Raw genomic sequence first — 19642 nt, forward strand, 5'->3', positions numbered from 1 at the left:
CCCACGTACATAAATGGCTGAACCAGCTTCTTCTGACACCTCCAGGTGGCAACCATGTCTACCATCTTCTCTTGCTGTAGGTGATTTTGCCAACTTAAATCCAGAAACTATACAGGTGTCCTATGGAGACAGGGTGATTAACAGATGTTAAGTGCTGTACATCCTCTTTTAAAGGAGGATATGGTATCTAATTTTACTCTAAAGTCTCAAGACTTACAATAATAAGCTTTAAACAAATTCCAAATGTTGCCTTTACGTTTCTCTATTAAGTTCTTCTGTTCTTTTACCCATGAAATTCATATTTCTAACCAACCTCAGCCAGCTTTTTTTTTTTTTTGAATTCTTTTAAAATATTTGAATTGTTCATGCTACTATTACTGGCAAAACCTAGAGGGGAAGTCACATCGAGTAAAGCAAGAAAATGGTTACCCTTTAAATATACTGAAGTCTGACTCCTTGTACAAAATTAACTAAACTAAAAAAGTAGTCACATTTCTGACTAATACTGGTAAGGCATTCCTTTCTTGGTTGTTGTTACTGCATTACAGCTACACTTTGAAGAGATTATCCTTAAAAATAATTTCAATTTGGTTGAATTGACATCTTCCAATTTACTTCTTAAGGGTCAACTAAGTAAGTAAATCACTAGATTTCTGGTAGGAAAAGAGACACAAACTGCTCTGGTGTCACTCTTGAGCTTCCAGCACAAGCAGCAGTTCCATTTGTTGCTGCGTGGGTATACAATAACTTAGATACCACTAAGTGAAGAAGAACAGGAGGATTTAAGCACCTGTAGCAGATCACTTTTAGTAGTAACTTCACCCCAAAAAATAAAAGGGAGAAGGAGGATGACATAAAACACATTTAGGAAGTAGACGTGCTAAGAAAGGTAGTTAAGCAAGCAAAAATACAGTGCTGGGAACTCTTACACAATGTAAAGCTCTTTTAAAGTCAGCTGCTTATGTACCAAAACAGGATGGAAGGGTTGCTGTTATGTGATCCATTCCCATAAATCCTTCCACGCTCACACCTGAGAACAATCATATTAGACCTGAAGCCCTTTTCCTATTTGACCTTCTACCAAAAGCACTTTCAGCAGTTTTTAATGATTGACTTTTGTGTGTTTATTTGATTATAACAAATAAAAGAGTTTTCTGATTAAAGCTGACAGTTTTTGCCAAATATTGCACTACGATGTCTCTTTTTGCTATTTCAGCAATCTGATAATGCTACTCTGAACAATTTAAGATCCAAAGCATTAATATTTTGTGCAAGAAAAATAAAGGCTGCTGGTTTAAGTGATACTAATATATTTAGTTATTAAAGGATTTGGAAAAAAAATAAAAGAAAAATAAGCTCGAACAGAGCTAATTTGCTAATATATAGCAAAACTACATAGGGCATGGTGATTTTTTGGTAGTGTCTTAAATGGGAACAGAATGTATATTTTGACTAGAAGATAATACGCAAGTCACCTAACTGTAATGTGTACTCATAGCTTGGAATCATAGAATCATTAAGTTTGGAAGAGACCTTCAAGATCACCTGGTCCAACCATCACCCTACTACCAATGTCACCCACTAAACCATGTCCCTAAGCACCAGGTCCAACTAAATGGGTCAAAACAATTGGATGACTTAATATTCCCTGCACCTGAAACATACCACCCTGCATACATACATTAAAATTGTTTCATTCTTTTCAGATACAGATAAAAACATAGAAACACAACCTTCAACTCGGCTACTTTGCAGAAAACAGGTGCAGTACATGTCTTTCCGCTCTCTACTGCTGATGCTATTCATGGTGTTCCTTTAACAGTAGAATCAACCTTCAAATAAAAAGCTATCCATTATTCCTGCTTCAGCATTTTATTAGATTACAGGCTGCATCAGATTTGGGAACTTAGGTGCTGAGTCAGGACTGGAGAGCTGACTTTACTTGTCTTGTACTTCTCAGAAGGAACTTTAGAATTACACAGACTCAAGTGGTTACGCAGGTTGATAATAGATTATTTTTTTTGTGAATAACAAATTACTGGTGATGGCAATTCTTACATAACATGCAATGCAAAACATGACATTCAATAAATACCTATGAAAGGTCTGTAATTTCAAAGAAGTAGTAAGACAGCTCTATCCTCAAAATCTAGTTTTAAAAGATAAAAAGAGCAGATGTATTCTCAGATTTATCATTAATTCTTGGTCAGCTTTGACAGGTTGTGAGTTGCAATTTCTAAACATGAACAAAATTTACATGAGCTTTGAAAGTGTTTTGAAATTTAGGACTGTATGCAGTGCGAAGGTTCAGGTTATTGGGGAAGAACACTGATTTTAGTGTTGGCTTTCTAAGGGTTGCTGCTTGTAGGTTGTGGTTTCCTGTTCATCTCTCTGGGACTGATCTAATTGTTGCTCAAGGCTTTGCTCATGATTTGTATTTTTATCAGGACAATAAAAATCATTAGTTCTTTATATTTAAAATCATTCTGCAGATTGTATATTTAACAAATTAATTCAAGAACTTCTCATCTATGAATCACAGCCAAAATTCTGTGGAATCCAGAAACTGGTATAAAGACTGATGCTTCTTATTTCATACATATCCGAGATTTGTAAAAGGACTTTCTGTCTCAAAGCAACTGAACTGATTGTGCTGATATTCAAGGCACATTTCTCTCTTCTGCATGGCATATGACAAACAGTATAACAAGGCTTTGATTCACAGCGGAATCTGATTTAGAATTGAACGCTCTCTGACCTGCACACATTACCCAAGCCCCCTGGTGTTGTTTCCTCAAACTCACACAAGTCTGAAATTGGCCATGCATCAATCTCAAGGTCAAATTAATAGCACAATACCTGTACAGGTTCCACTAAAAGAATCTAGGTAATTTTTATTCCTTACTGTTAAATTCATTTGAAAGAATTCTATTTGTGAAATCTCTCATTCATGACCATGACCACTGTGTTCCTGACTTTTCCTTCATATAACCTGACTGGAGAGATACTAGCTGCAAACAGAGGAAGATGTCCTGCAGATGTATTTATTATTTGCTTTTCTCCAGACTTTCTATTTAATAGATTACAAAGTACAGATGACATGTACTACTTCCCAAGACCTACCACCATGCTATCTGTCAGAGCAAGCACCTTGTGGTGGAAAACTTTTCTTAGACTCAGCAATTTCTTAAAAACAAAGCTTTATCCCATTCAGTTCATGACAAGATCAATTATCTGCTGATGGAAACCACATGGTAAATTATGCCAGAAAAAAATCCTTGAAGTGCAAGGAATTGCATTGTTGATTAAAACTTATGAAGAATTTTACAGATTCATTAAAAATACAATAAGCATTTTTGAATATTTTAACTCACACATTATTTGACTGAAAACATGACAAGGTCAGAATGACAGAGAAAAAGAAGGATTGAAAAATATGTATGCCAGCATCTTTCATTTCTATGGGAACATTTCACCTATATTTCACAACTACTTACTAAACATTCATAATACCAGTATTTTTTGGGGCCAGCCTTTTCATAGACTATGTCAGTCTCTCTTATACATTCTGTAACTTCCAAACCTCCTTAGTGACTTCAGCTCATTTATCAAAAGTTTAAAAAGTCTCAAAAAGACTCTTTTGAAAAAAAGAGCGATATTAAATCTTTTCTTGGGTAAGGTACTTTTGTGTTTTTGTTTTTGTTTTTGTTTTTTTTTAGTATTTGAAAAAGTAGTCAATGTATAACTGCCTATATTTGAGGGTCATCTAAGCAAAAACTAAATGCTTAGTTCCTTCTCTCTGAACTATATGTATTTATAGGAAAACAACTAAAAAAATCCTTATTATTATTAAGCTATATTAATTTAGATTAACACAGCTGAAAAAACAAGGATTCAGAAGTTTTCACTGTCTGAAAGTGTGTAAGCATCTAATCATAGAAATAAAAACATACTATAGATCACTACATAGTATATAAACGCATCAGCTCTAATTATAGGTGTAGTTTGTGAAATTTGCACCATCAGTCCCATATGTCTCCAGAGCTGACACATGCATCTTTGAAGCCAATACAATTCAGAATGCAAGCTACTATCCAGAAACAGCAATATCACTCCCAAGGAATACAAATCGATCTTCCCTTCTCAAAAAAAAAGAAAAGAAAAAAGAAAAAAAGAGCTGAGAAACAAGCAAAAATCATTATTTATCTTTGGGTAGACTTACATGAAAAGAGCAGGCTTTCCTCTGAACTGAAATTAAAATATCCGATAAATTTGGACTTTCAATGATATTTTGATGTAGGTACCTAACATCTGAATGTTTTATGTTTCGGCATACAGATCAACAGAATTCAGGTATACTTGACTGGATATTAGGAAAAAAGCTCTGCACGGAGAGGGTGGTCAGGCACTAGAACAGGCTGCCCAGGGAAGTGGTCTTGACACCAGGTATGCCATTTGAGCAGCACCTGGACAACACTCTCAGACATACAGTCTGATTTTTGAGTGATTCTGCATGAAGTCAGGAGTTGGACTCGATGGTCCTTGTGGGTCCCTTCCAACTCAGGATATCATCATTCTATGATCTGAAAAGCCTAGACAGATATTTTAACTAAGCCATTTCTATTTCCACATTTGAGAAGGTCTTTAAATTTTGCTCATAAAAAATATTTCTAAAAATCTGAAAAGAAAGCTCAATTTTCTTCACTAAATAATTCTCAATTTTCAGTGTGAATTTGTATCACAAACAATAAAGCGAGTTTATAATGTACTGTATACTTTAAGTCGATATCTGGCTAATATTGAAACATCAGCAAACTGACAGGCAATCTAATCAAAATTATTAACTTGAGGTAATTGTTTTCAGCTTGTTTTCCCTCTTTCGTTGCAGCACTCTCACTGAAACTCAGAGGCAGACTTGCCAATGTCCTTTACCCTGGAGCTATCAAACCAAGATGCATCTCTAATGAAGCAAGATGCCAGCACACAGACAATAAAGACTATGCCGTTTTGAGTTATTGAAAAAAAAAAACAAACATAATTACACTAAAAGTTATGTGTTAAATCAATATAATTTTAAGGTCTACCTTATCAAATTGCCATAGACTTTTAACTTATGAACATAGAAAGATAGCTTCTCTATCATCAACATTCATGATCCTTTACTTGTTAAGTAAAGGAAACAACACTGAAAAAACAAAAAACTGCTTTATTTGAATGTTATTGTCCAAAGGAATTTACAGAAGCAAATACTTTTTTCTAGTTTGTATTTATAGATTTGAACTGACTAAACAGAGTATTTCTAATTTTGGTGATAGCTATACAAAGAGAAAATAAGAAAGCAACATAGATCTGTGGAAAACAACCCCTAAAATAAGAAAAAATAAATACATTTTACCCCATTACGTATAACTTTTGCACAATCATTTGCCATTTTTCCATATATTAGAATATTGATACTGTCGATCCTTGCACATGAGTTATCTATAGGGAAAAAAAAAAAGAAAAAAAATCCAATTACCATAAATTCTTCAAAGCAAAATTGTAACAGGAAGATGTTTCCAAATAAATTCATCTTCAGAGCCTAACACCCCATTCCAATTTATTTACAAGCAGAAAATCATTTAAAATAGCTGTTAAACTGTTTTTGTGTGCTAACTATAGGTAAATCAGTAAAATATTCTTTATTAGATGACTATTTTATATGAGTACGTATTCTGCATCAGTGTACATTAAGCAGAAATGACACAAATTTCCACTTGAACAATTCAGTGCATAATATTAGAAAGGAAATATTAACTAGTCACATTTGATTTTTTTGCATTAACACAGAACTATAGAACTAGATTAAATAGAGATGATTCTGCAGGACATATGCATATCAAGTAAATAGTCTTCCAGGAGGACCAAAGCAGAAATCAAGTTGTTATTTTAGAAGATTTTCCTAGCTGTTATTGTTACAGAATTGACACTAATGATTTAGATGTGCAAATTTATTTTTTTGATGCTCTGGAGAACATGCAGAAGCTCTCAGCCTCCTTGAACAGTCATTTGAAATTAATGAGACTCATGAAATTTTCCTTCTATCCTTGGGAACTCTGAAGCAGGGAAAATGCTTCCAGTCCCATCAACTTCATTCACCTCTGGTGACACTAATCACAAGCAGCACCACCAGGTAGGATCTGCGCCCCCTAACCTGCACTTTGGTCATAATCACAGAATTTGTAGAATCAGGAAGGTTCAAAAGCAACAAGTGATAATTCCCTAACAAGTGTAAGGAAGGAGCTGAGAAGGAAGTTAAAAGAAATGGGAAGTCCGGCATTAATTTGGACTCCTGACTAATGACATCCTTCTATTTCCTGATAGGAAGGAAAGATAAGCTTTGCACTTAAGGAGAGTTTTTTTTTAAACTACTATTTATTATATGATGAACAACTTAAGTCCTCCAACACAGCAATGTGTCTACTGATATTTGAGTAATGAGCAGAAAATCTTTCTTTGAACCACTTAGTTTAAAACAATACAATACATATATCTTACTGCTAACCGACATACAGATCTATATTAAGTGTACGCTGTCATTGTATATGTTTCCTAGTCCTTCTTTATGATAAGAAGCTTAAAAATACTCTATTAAAGCTGTACACATAGCTAATGAATTTCCAAAACAGTATTTTAAAAGATTCTGCAACAAGAAGTCTACTGAAAAATACAGAGACCATATTGCTCACAGATAACTTAACTGGTATAATTTTAAAATAATCCACTTGTGAGGGGAATTAACATTTCTAGACATTATTTCAAGTCTAAACATTTTCTGAACACAAAGCAGGTACTAGTGGTGTGATAGCATGATGTCAAAAAAAGTGTTGAGAAGGTCAGGAAAAAAAAAAAGGCAAACAAGTACCTTGAAGAACAATCTTGAAAAAGTCTGTCCCATCTCCAAGCTTTGTTTGTGGGTAGGAAAGAATAACAACTCCCTAAAAAATAAAAATAAATGTATATACACAGATATATATGAACTAGGACCATATACCTATATGTTACTGAAACACTGATAACAGCTGAAATCTCTACGAGCTAAAAGAAGAAAAGATAGAAAGAAAGTAAGAGCAAAATACCATCTGAATTCTTAAAAAAAATAAATAAAACTTGGGGTATAAAGGAAATTCCATGCATTACATAGTATATGTCAAAACTACTTGCTACAAACTAGGTGGTAAGCTTAGACTGCACAATGAAATAATAGATATGGAGGTACCTTCTACTACTTACACTAACACAACAAAGGCTAAAACGGGTAGGGCAATCAAAATCTTAAAAGATAAAGCAATTCCTCAAAAATTACTGGCCAAAAATTACAACATAAATATAAAAACATAGTCGAGAGATAAAAGACACATATGAAGATAAATAATATGTGGAAATAAAAAATGTACAGCTGGGATTATAAAACAGCATCACAAAGCCTGGAAACTGCAGCAATATAAAAATTCATCAATAGCATGCTCTAAAAGAGTCTAAGTTTCTATTAAACACATAAAATATCTTTTATTATACGTATGATACATATTAGTGTATTATTATAATAAAGTTCCAAGTTACACTGAAACAAAATCACTGCAATTTTACGTAGGTTGACATCTCCTTGGAACAATTTTTGTTTATTTGCTTGTTTTCAGAAATGTGGCATCTCATCAGTAAAGCTTCTTCAATGTTAACAAAAATGTTAGTCTAATGTATTCCTACCTAGTAAGGCAGGTAAAAAAAAAAGTCATTTTCACAGATAAAAACAGAAATTGGTTCAATAAAGAAAAACACAGGAATTTGAAAACTGAGTCTATGAGCCACTTAAGAGGAGAACTATAAAACAGCACAGTAAAAATAAATAAATAAATAAATAAAAGGGCTCTTCTAAAGACACAGCAGGGGCAATCATCTATAAATGCACAAAAGCAACATTAAGAGGACAGTCGGGTAAATCACCGCGATGTTATAACACACACGTTCTTTAGGAAACTTGATTTAAATGTTAGTAAACACCTCTTAAACCAAATTAGGATAAAATATACAGCACTGAACTGCTATTGTAGATGTTTTTCAGAGCAAAATTAGTCCTACAACAACATATTAACTGAGAAGGAATACAAATAAAATTGAACAATTTATTTTATTGTTTTATAAAGAATTACTTAACATCCATAAATCCTCCTATCCTCCTTTTCTAACCTGAAGCATAATTTAATTTTATTACACCAAAAAACTATGTTGAATTGTATTTAATATTTACCTTTTTTTTTTTTTTTTTTTACACTTCCAAGAAAACAGCAAAACTTCACTTAGACTAAAACAAAGGTCAAAAATCTATGACTACATGAATACAGTCCAAAGCATAACGAAATAACAGGAGGTGGCATCAGGTTCTGTCATGGCACAGCCTGACTGAGGATGCATGGACTTTTGTTGTGCTGTGTTCCCACATTTAATGGGGAACATAAATTTAAATTAAACTTTATATTCTTCAGAGGGATGCTAGAAACAAAAGAACTTTCAGAAGAACAAAAGGAAAACACTTCAGAAAACTATCCTGTGCCCTGTCTTCTTTCTCAACGCATGGCCTGACTTTTGGCAGCTCTGGAGTAACAGCATGCCACCACTAAGATAACCTAACATTAGTGCAGTCTAACATTTCCTTCAAGCTTGGTTTGTGGAACTGGATTCTCCAACATATTTAATGGTGCATTAGCACAAGCTTTATCAGCTCTCCAGTTGTACTGGTTTTATGCCAAGCTGGTTTAGTCACCTACTAATCCATGTTGGCGGCAACATGAAGTTTTCTTAATATAAGGCAAAATTCTGAGAAAGATTCTGTACACTTTATTTTTCAGCAATTAGCTATAAAACCACATGTATGCTTTAAATCATAGTATGTTAATAATCATCCTGCTTTCCTACTGGAAACATTTGCTCTGGCAGAAACTTTTTCTAATTCAGAATCTGCTTCCGTTTGCTTCAGCATTTCCTTTGTGAACAAGAATCCCTGTTCTTCAGTGTCAGAGGGTACTTGCAGAAATAGCTCTTTAAAAGCAGAAAAGCCTATATGCCCTGCAGGTGCATGGGACAGAAAGCTACACCCTGAGGAATAAAAACCCTGCTTATAAGCACCACTGGATTTTGATAATTCCATTTGTTCATTTACAAGACCTAAGGGGTCATTCTCCCTCATTTATGTCATCAAATCACCTCCTATAACACTCTAGCAGTCTACTTCCAAAAAGGGCAGATTTGCTCCTTTCTGCTTTACTTCTGGCATCTCCTTGACACCAGAATGAACCAGTCCAGAGAAGAAGAGCAGCTGAAAACTACCCTGGTAATACAGATAGTTTCCTGCCAGTTTATTTCTCTCAACTGAGTCATCACAGAGTTAAGCACTAACACTGGAACTGGGAATATACAGGTGGGGAAGCAAAATGTTCTTCTTGGATGTAGAAATCACTTCTGTTCATACTTCTAAAACATTTGCATCATTTTTTAAGGATGCAAGCCACCTAAGGTTTTCTCCAGAATTTCTTTTATTTTTAATAGTCAGAAAACAAGCCTGGGATGATGCCGATTCCTAGCCTCTTAAATGCCAGGGATGGTAAACAGGATTTTCAGCACCATGCACACAAAAAATTAAACAGGTTAAAAAAGAAAACCCTCAAGAATTGGCACTGTATTTTACAGAGCATATGTGGTTTAGGAATTAAAAAATATATTGCTGCATTACACTAGTACACTAGGACTGTATTTTGAATATATACCGAAATATATTTGGGAGTCCTGGAGAATATATAATGTGCAGTTGATAATGATTAAAAAAACTGAACATCTTGATGCATATAGTTGCCAGAGATCTCTTTTCATAAAACTGGCTACTGAATTGCTTCATGCAAGAAAAAAAAACTGTTTCAACATACATCACTGAGAAATCTGATCTTTAACAGGATGGTGGTGCTTATTACTATTTAAAAAATAAACAACCTTCCTCAAACCTTTAATTTTCAGCACAGTCTTCTGCATAAAGTATTTTTATATGGGTACATAAAAAATGAAAAATATATTTCTTTGATATAAGAAAACCTCTTATAAAATTTAAACCTGCCCATGCAAGAGGAAAGGGCAGAACTGTAGACCAATGGACTCAATAGCAACAATGCAACTAACTCCAATAGTGTCATAATTCCACGTTACTTAAAGCTATGCGACAAATGTACATAAATGTATCACAGCAGTAAGTCACAAACTGAGTCAAAATACGTTGACCCCTTGTCAATAAAGCAGGAATTATTTCAAAGCAAAATTTGTTTGTCAGTAAGTTACCTGGAAGTATTTGTTGGTATAATCCAAGCCTGCGTGCAAATGTTTTAAATCCTCCCTCTGCAAGTGGCTTGGTAATGGAGGCTCAGATTTTCCTTTAATGATCTTCAGCAGCTGAACAGGCATGGTTGCTTTATCTAAACAAAAATGAGAAACAGACTCCTGAAGCTACTCAGCTTGTTCAAACTACGAATTACTAGAAGATGCAATTTATTCTGAATTGGAAAATCTGTTTCATAACACAAGAGTTTTATTGTACAAGACTAAAAATCTTCAGAGGGACTGGCCCCATCTCTCAGTACCATGAACATCAGGAGGAAAGAACATAACATTTGCTTGGTGATAGACCTCCACTGTAACTTTTTTATTTGGAAAACATTTCATTGTGCTGGAAATGGCAACAAAATAATTCTTTATACATGATTAAAAACAACCGGTGAATGTAAAAGATAAACAGTATGAATGCTTTATGCACAGAAATACACATTAGAAAACAAAGATGGAGTTTGAATGGCAACACCAAAGCAGAATCTTGTTGCCAAGTGAAAAGCAGAAGTGCAACTACAGCTGGATCAGCAACAGTACATCAGCAATTTGGAGAAGAAGATGCACAGGAGACGCATTATGTTTGCATGACTGATTTTCAAAGCAGTTTGTGCAACTGGCAAGATTTCCTTGTCCCTCAACCCCCTCCCAAAATTAAAACAAACAAATGAACAAACACCCCAGAAGATTTAAGATCAGAAAATAGCTAAGTCATCGCATGTTAACTGACTATGCTTACCAAGCTCTTTATAGTAAGCACAGAAGACCACCAAAAGAAACAAAAGGTCCTTATAAAAATGGGGAGCTGTTCATGACAGCCACACACACAGCAGATCCCTGAGCGGATGGCTCCTATCTATGTTGCTGCCTAAATCACAGATAGGCTGCCTCGACAGCTATTACCGACGCTGACTCCAACATGTGGAGCAATGATCAGTGGCATTAATTGTATCAGCCTCCTCAGGTCTCCAAAATCACACCTGGTGCTCTTGGAAGGCACCAGCAACACGTGGGATAACACTTCCTAAGGGAAGAATATAGTCAAAGCAGTCATGTAAGCCAACTTCCACACCTTCTGAACTAAGACTCACATTAAAAACTTCTACCTTGTATGTGGCTTATCATATATTAATCTTCTTTATAAAGAGACCCTTTCCTCAGCAAAGGTTGTAGCTAAACAGTCACTACATTCTGTATAATACACGTTGACTGCTTCAAAATGAGGTATCTGTTCAACCTAAGGTAAATGTGATACGCTTATGTAGACTTTACTTGATACATTGAACAACATTTTCTAAAGAAAAAAATAGTAAGAAAATAAGATGGGCCTCTACAAATGCTAAACACTGCACCGCTAAAAAAAAGCTGGGAAATGTATGACTTCAGCTTCTATTGTTTGTCCTCACTGTGCCTGAAGTCGATGAAACAAATTATTGGTGATGTTATTGTTATGATAATAAGAACAGGAGAGAGGGAGAAGAGTCTATTGTAGCAAAGTTACACATAAAAAAAAACCTTACAAAAATGATATAGCAGTAAGTAGTTTTTGCTACTTTTTGTTGCTCATTATTTGGTCATCTCATTCTTTTTGACTTAGTGTATTTGTTGGTTTTGTTGTTGTTTTTTTCCTCTTGTAAATTTTCTGTTTAAAGTGTTATCTGCAGAAAAGTCACAGCACTTTCAATCTTCAATTTTCAATAAGTTTTAATAAACTACGTAACAATACTTTCTATTTCTAAAAAACCCATTTGGCAAGATTATAGCCATAGTCCTTATTTCAGACAGTTTTAGCAATCTCTATATGACAGTGAAAAACACACAAAAAAAATATTAAGTATTTTCTACTCTGGAAGGAACACAAAACCTGGTGTGCTACTAAATAAAAGCTTAAAATACGTTCTCATTTCAGTTCAGAAGTGCTTATTCAATGCTAAGCAGACTGAATTCTTACAGAGTGCTCCCTTACAATGAAATGGAAATGGGAAGCCATTGCCCAAACCATTCCTAACATTTCCTGAGGGGAAAGACCAGTAGATGGTAAATTATAAATATAAGCCAATGAAAATAGGAGCAGACACTCAGAAATACTATAGATATTTTTTAAAACAAACAAACAACCAAAAAACAGGTTCTTCACCTTACTGTCACGCCAGTACCCAAAGCTACCTGATTCCACGTACTATTTCTCTATTACTGAACAGCTCCTTCTTCTTCCTGTGGAAACTCTCTAGCAGCCTTATTCTTGTCTAACAGACAATTTGTAAAACAGCAGTTAACCCTCCACTAGCAACATCAGCTTTTCTGCTAACATTTAAGAAAGCAATAATAACAAAACAGGCTCTGGTTTCGTCTGCTTTCCTATTGCATCTAGGAAACCAAGTATGCATTTAAACACAAAAGACATCATAGAGAGTCTGGTAACTATGGTATCTCATGGGAAAAACACTAGTGCCTGACTTCAGTGTCTAATCTAAATTTGTAGCTTAGACTTTGAAAACCAGTCCCACATCTGCTTCAGATAACTAAGCATCCACTTGAAATCAGGAGACTCAGTAACAAGAGAGTAACAAGGCCACAGTGCCATGCATCTCCCTGGCACACAATATATATTCCCCTACTTTGCAACAAATGTCAGCCAGCAACTTCTTCCTCTGTAGCTTCCTCCCCAGTGCCCACGAAGCAAGAAGGCTTTGTATCACTCAGAAGATGACAACAGGAGCTCATTCCAAGGCTGCCAGGTACAGCACCAGATTCAGGTTTCAGTTCCTACTTGAGCTAAAGGAGGGGCAAAACCCAGGTGCAAAGATGCACATGCTCTGCCCTCTCTGTAGACTGCTTTAACTACGGAGCTACGAGGGTTTACATGTCCTGTGCAACACCTCTGATGCCTTTATCTGTGTTTTCAAACACGAACCAAGACAATGTCATCATTACCTGGCCAGGATTTCAAGCCTCTAGTGAAAACAGCAACTAAAACTCTTAAAAAGCTTTCCAGTCAAAAGTATCTACTTCACACTATGTTCTAGCAGCCTGAGAGGCCGATCCATTTCATCTGGAAACAGTCAACTTCAAAGTTAATCAGCGATGTTGCTCTTCATCAAGCAACATCAGAATGAGCTAGGGAGACGTACAACATAACAAATTAACACTTCTTAAATTTCTCTCTGTTACGGTACTTGAACAATTACATAGATGTTTCTGTATTGTTGCTGTTGTTGTTTTCCCAGAGACATATGAAAGCAAGATGTATTTTGTTATAATTCAAAGACCGCTGTTAAATCAAAATAAAGAAAGGTATTCAGGTTTAAAAACTTGACTCTCTCTGATGGCTATTTAAATTTAAATTCTAATTTAAATTTAAATTCTTATTTAAATTTAAATTTAAATTTAAATTCTTATTTAAATTTAAATTCTAAATTTAATTTAAATTCTAAATTCTAAATTTAAATTCCCTTAAATTCTATGGCCCCCTTACTTTCCTTTAAAAAAATCCTTTACCATTTATTTCAATGGAATGAATATTCTGCACGTGTCTTCAAAATTACAAAAGAAAATTTCTGAAAATGATACATATGCAAGTTGATGCAGTGGTACATGCCCGTATTATTTACACTACTTAACAAATTACCTAATTGTGGGAGTATATATGTAAATAACATCCAAGTAGAAAACAAGTTGTGTTTTTTTTTTCCTTTTTCCAGATCTTGAATTTCTATACATATAAAAATAAGGTCATGTATTTTAACAGCTAAACACCGAAGTTCCCAGATTTTTGTTCTCTGCAATTAAAACATGAAGGCGTGGGTGTGTATGTACACACACACTGCAGCTCCAAGAGCTACAAAAGCAAGTTTTCAAAACATAAGTGATGCAAGCCCTGGCTTCCAAAATCTAGGTGCAAATATCTTTAGTGTTGTCCTTGGCACTCAGAGCTGTTGTGAATAGCAGCTAAGTGAAGATAAGTCTGTCGAGTATCTCTGTTGCTCTGAAAAGGCTGTCTGCGTAACACTGACAAGAATCACTCCAATTTGAATCTGCTGCTCAAGAATCCTGTAAGTGGCATAAACAGAGCTTCTCATAAGGAAGGGGGCGAGGAGGCTGTAAGAAAGGTAGACAGCATCACGGGACACTCTTTGAACAGCAGAAAAACAGGATGGCTGCAAAACATACCCACACAGGAAAGTAGGCAGTGAACTTGTGAGAAACACTCCGTAGCCAATAACTTAGGCTCAGGCAAGGATCTCAGTGAAGTAGTAATTTAATTGTGATTGCAATGGTGGGCGCCCCGCAAGCAAGAGAGCGCGCCTACTAATTCCAAAACATAGTTTATATACTTTTTTATGACATGACCCTCCCCTGTTTCCCCATTGAGTGAGCAATCCAGGTTCACAATCGATCTGATGCTTCACGGACAATGCATGGCCTTCAGTTGCCGGCCTGTAAAATTTCAAATTTCATTTGACATTTTTACTGTTTAAAGTGATAATGTTTCTTCACTTATCTGACTTGACACCGCGATTTTCACCTAATTGCTCTAAGTAGTCTGGTTGTCTGCATTTTACAAGGTCACCTGCTAAACTTTCTTATCACTGTAAGCATATCTCAATACCACATTGCTTTCCTCTAAACAAGGTAACTGCAAAAACAACATTTCTATTCCCACAAACTGAAAACACCTATTGCCTTCCGATAGCTAAAAATGACAAAAATACAGAGATATAGCGACTGAAAAACTTAATAATTTTAATAATCAGAGAGCTATACAAAAGGTTACACCTTGTAAACAAACCCAGAAAAAGTGCTATCTATCATTTTTTAAGCAAGTGAAAAGTAACTGAAGATAGCTATGGGTTCAACATTCACGTGCTGCTCTGCTCTATAATTGATTTTCTACCTACTAATTTTCTAGACTTTATATTTCTGACGGAGCAGTCTACTACTTCCATCTTAATCATCTAGGGAACATTAACACGTATTCCAAAAGCATAAAAAAAATAACATGGTACACCAGAAAACAATTGCCTGCTAGAAGCAGCTTTGAATAAAGGTTAGCCTTCAACAAAAATAAACAGTTATTCTAGAAATTTGTTCTTCTGGAATGAGGGTATATTCCACCAAAGTACTGCAAACACAGCACGCCTTTATGTTGAGGTCCAGAAAGAAGGGAAAGAGATTCTTATATTTTAATATGATTAATAATAATATCAAGAAGGACTTTAACTCATTCTTCTCACTTGCAACCTAAGACTGTAAAGATCTAAAACCTGAATTATGGAGCTAAGAAATTGGTGTACAACAAAAGCTGTCAGGTTCAGTAAGCAATCAAATTAATTATTTTTTCCTTTTAGTTGCAGCACACTGCAAAAACAAGCTTAAAATTAAAAAAAAATAATAAAAAAATTACTTGATCTTCATTGAATCCTAGGGACTCTCCTTGCTCAAAAAGAATTGTACAAAAGAATTCAGCAACAGAACTGAAAACTCTCAAATTAGCATACAACCACCAACAATACAAAACTGCTGACCTGAACGCCAGCACAACATGAGTGAGACACAGAAACAACAGAAAATTAAGATTTTTTTTTTTTTTTAAGAAAGGCACATAAGAACTGCAAATTGTTCTTACAATCAAGTTAATTCATCACTGTTTCTCCCCTTCTTTCACACCTCTTTAAGCAACATGAAATAGCAAATATTAGACCGTAATTAGGATAATAAAGGGGTAGAAAGTTGCTACAAGTTTTCAGCACAAAAAGCTGTAGGTCACAAGCTTAGTACACAAAAATGTTCTCATCCCCTGTCAATGTTAAATTAAAGGTACCACCATGCCTTAATAGTTGAAAGCCCCAGGGAACATTCTACCACTGCAAAACATCTTATTAGCAGTGACAGACAGGTCAAGTCAACCTGTTACAAGCAGGAATCATTCCACGTACATTCTGGATATACAAGTTGCTGAATTCTTTTGTACAATTCTTTTTGAGCAAGGAGAATCCTTAGGATTCAATGAAGATCAACTAAATTTTCACAGATGATAACAAGCCAGAAATAACAGTTCACTAGTAATGGAATGATGACCCACTGACCTCATGTCTCTAAGTAAATACAAGGAACACATAATGTAACAAGTAATATAAAGAAAATAGCACAAAGACAGTCACAGTTAATGTCCTGTTTTCTTCACCCCAGATCAAGAGAAACAAGCATTTCCTGGAAGAGAAGACAAAGAGATCACAAAGCAAGACTTCTCCCCATTGCATTTATTTGCTGAATTGGTCCAACATATTTGTCTTTCATATCTAGTTCTCTGAAATATCACAGTTCTGTTATTCTCTCCAAAAAGGGAATCAAAACACAAACTTAAAAACGAACAAACAGAAAAACTAAGCCCCTAACAGGATCCTAAATTATAAATAAAATGATGTAAGCCAATCTTTATCACTTTTTCTTCATACTGACAAGTCATAAACCATAGAATATGTTGAGCTGGAAGGGACCTCCAAGGATCACTGAGTCCAACTCCTGGCTCCACACAGGACCACTCAAAAGTCAGGTCTGACAGCATTGTCCAAATGCTCCTTGAACAGCACAGCACAGCAGGCTGGTGCCGTGACCACTGCCCTGGGCAGCCTGTCCCAGTGCCTGACCACCCTCTGGGTGCAGAACCTTTCCCTAACCCCCAGCCTGACCCTCCCCTGTCCCAGCTCCATGCCGTTCCCTCGGGTCCTGTCGCTGTCCCCAGAGAGCAGAGCTCAGCGCCTGCCCCTCCGCTCCCCTCGTGAGGGAGCTGCAGGCCGCCATGAGGCCTCCCCTCAGCCTGCTCTGCTCTGGGCTGAGCAAACCCAGGGACCTCAACCGATCCTCATATGTCTTCCCCTCCTGACCCTTCACCATCTTTGTAGCCCTACTTTAGGCACTCTAATAGTTTTATGTTCTTCTTATATTGAGGTGCCCAGAAGTGCACACAGTGCTGGAGGTGAGCCCACACCAGCACAGAGCAGAGCAGGACAATCCCTTCCCTTGCCCTGCTGGCAGTGCTGGGCCTGATGCACCCCAGGGTATGTCTGTTCCTCCTGGCTGCCAGGGCACACTCATGGCTCAGTTTCAACTTTGGAGTCAACAGCTCCTCCCAATTTAGTGTCACCTGCAAACTTACTTAGCATACTTTCAAGTACCTCAAGTACAAAATTCATAATAAAAATGACATACTAGAGACGATACAACTACACTCTAACCACAGCAAGTCTAATAATTCAGTTGTCATTAATCCTGAAAAGAACAAGACTGAAAATTAAATACATTAGTATTCTCCACCTTGACTCCAGAATTAACTTTCTGGGGGGAGGAAATTGAAGCCGGATCTGTTTTACCATACATAATAGTACATCAATACAGTGCAGCGGATAGAACACAATTACTTTTTTCCTGGATTACACAGGTACACCCAATATTTAACCTTTGTTAAAGCCAAACATATGCACTACTGGCTCCTAACTTTGGCTATCGCTACAACTTAGGGATTGTTCCTGTGTACCCTCCTCAAGTACACAATTTTTCTTTCAGAACCAGTAAGAGATCAGTTCTGGAGCAGAAAAAAAGAAATCCCAAGAATCAAGAGGTGGCTTAGAAAGATTATTTCTTTCTCTATAACCAAGAAATATTTCACTGACATATGAAAACGCCGTAAAGAGAATTAATGTTTTGGGATAAGGAAGCTGCAGCAAAGGCATGAGGAGATTTGTTATTTATTAAAGCAGATGCTACTTGCAGTGAGCTCTTGGAAGTCATTCTCCAAATCAGAGAATAAACACATGGTTGTGCAGATCTGTGGAGGAAATCTCACCAAAATGTCATAAAGAATGAAGGAACAACCATGACCACATCAATTAGATCCTGGTGTTCAGTTAAAATGCCACTGTAAGCACTCAAGAAGACAAAAATATGTAGCTTGGACATTTTTTAACACAGTCTAGTAACTTGTAATGTCATTAAGCATTCCTTGAGGGAAAAAAAATACAACAGCTAACTAAAACAAAAGGAAAAATAAGTCAGAAGTGTGACACACTTTATCCCCTTGACCATCAGACTTCAGCTTGATGCTGGTACAGGTTTTCAGGTGCAAGTCTCTGGAAATAAGTCCTAGGCCATTTTTACTCAAACAGAGCTGGTGTTTACCATCGCTAGCAGACAACTAGAGTTCTTAAAAATAAACAAACACCAACTCCTTTACTTTATTCACTTCAGATTACAAAGTACCAATCAAATTGTTTAAAAACAGCAACGAACAAATGCAGCCTGAGGAAAATGGATTGTTATGCTGCCATTTACCTAAAAACACTGCAGCTCTAGAAAGCAGCCACCGGCTGCAATATGAACAGAGCTTAAGACAAGAGGGCAGCAGGCCCATTCCTGATGTGACCTGTAACTATTCCGGAGGCGATCCAGCAAGTGCAAGAAGCCAGGATGTTTAAAAGCAAGAACTTAGTGTTAGATTAGATGTGTTACGAAGTGAAACTTTGTTTTCTATGTACTTTGTGTGTAAGAAGTTAAAGTAGAACTAGGAGAAGATAAAACAGAGTATATTTACTGTATATAGGGCATATATATAACAGTGTGTATATATATATGTATACACAGTACATGTGTGTATATATATATATATATATATACATATATATATACACACACACACTGTGAAGCCCTAAAGCATTAGGTTTGCCAAAGCGGGGGCTGAATTCCCGCAGGAGAGACAGGGAGCGGGTATGCAGGGAGGGAAGCTGCGCACAGTGCCGGCCGGTGCCGCACCGGGCAGCGGAGCCCCCGCGGAGCCCTCCTGGCGCCGCCCTCCCCTTGCTCCCGCGGAGCCCCGCTCCGCGCCCCTCCCGTACCTGCCCGCCGGCGCGGCGCGCCACCGTCCGCCGCTAGCAACACTTCCGCCCGGCTTTCTCGCCTGCTCGCACTGGGCGCATGCCTAGAGCATCACGCATGCGCGCTGGTAGCGCTGCGAATCGGTGCGAGCATGCGCTGTGTGCAGGAGTGAAGGCGTTGCCCTCAGCTGCTGCCCGCGAGGGGGTGGGCAGGGCGGGAAGGTTGGAGGGGGGTTCGGTCTTTCTCCATGGTGAGGGAGCTGAGTCGGCTCCCTCCCTTCTGCCTCCGCACCGGGGGGGCCTGCGTTTCCCCCCGCTGTCCTTCGGTTGTTTCTCCTCACGCAGTGACTCAGGAAGCCCCACAATAAACCATT

The 19642-nt window shown here is 36.8% G+C and overlaps 1 protein-coding gene across 1 annotated transcript in view; it reads right to left on the minus strand.

Annotated features, from left to right (window-relative positions):
• POT1 (protection of telomeres 1) overlaps window positions 1-19434 on the minus strand; it is a 72966-nt gene extending 53532 nt beyond the window's left edge. The window contains exons 1-5 of the mRNA XM_068669621.1: window positions 19290-19434; window positions 10360-10493; window positions 6905-6977; window positions 5396-5481; window positions 10-120 (exon numbers count right to left, since the gene is read on the minus strand). Of these exons, the coding sequence (XP_068525722.1) occupies window positions 10-120; window positions 5396-5481; window positions 6905-6977; window positions 10360-10482 (393 nt within the window). The 5' untranslated portion in view covers window positions 10483-10493; window positions 19290-19434. The remainder of the gene's footprint in view (window positions 1-9; window positions 121-5395; window positions 5482-6904; window positions 6978-10359; window positions 10494-19289) is intronic.
• Window positions 19435-19642: the final 208 nt, after the last annotated feature.

This window comes from Anas acuta, chromosome 1 (genome assembly GCF_963932015.1).
Source record: "Anas acuta chromosome 1, bAnaAcu1.1, whole genome shotgun sequence".
Classification (NCBI taxonomy): Eukaryota; Metazoa; Chordata; class Aves; order Anseriformes; family Anatidae; genus Anas; species Anas acuta.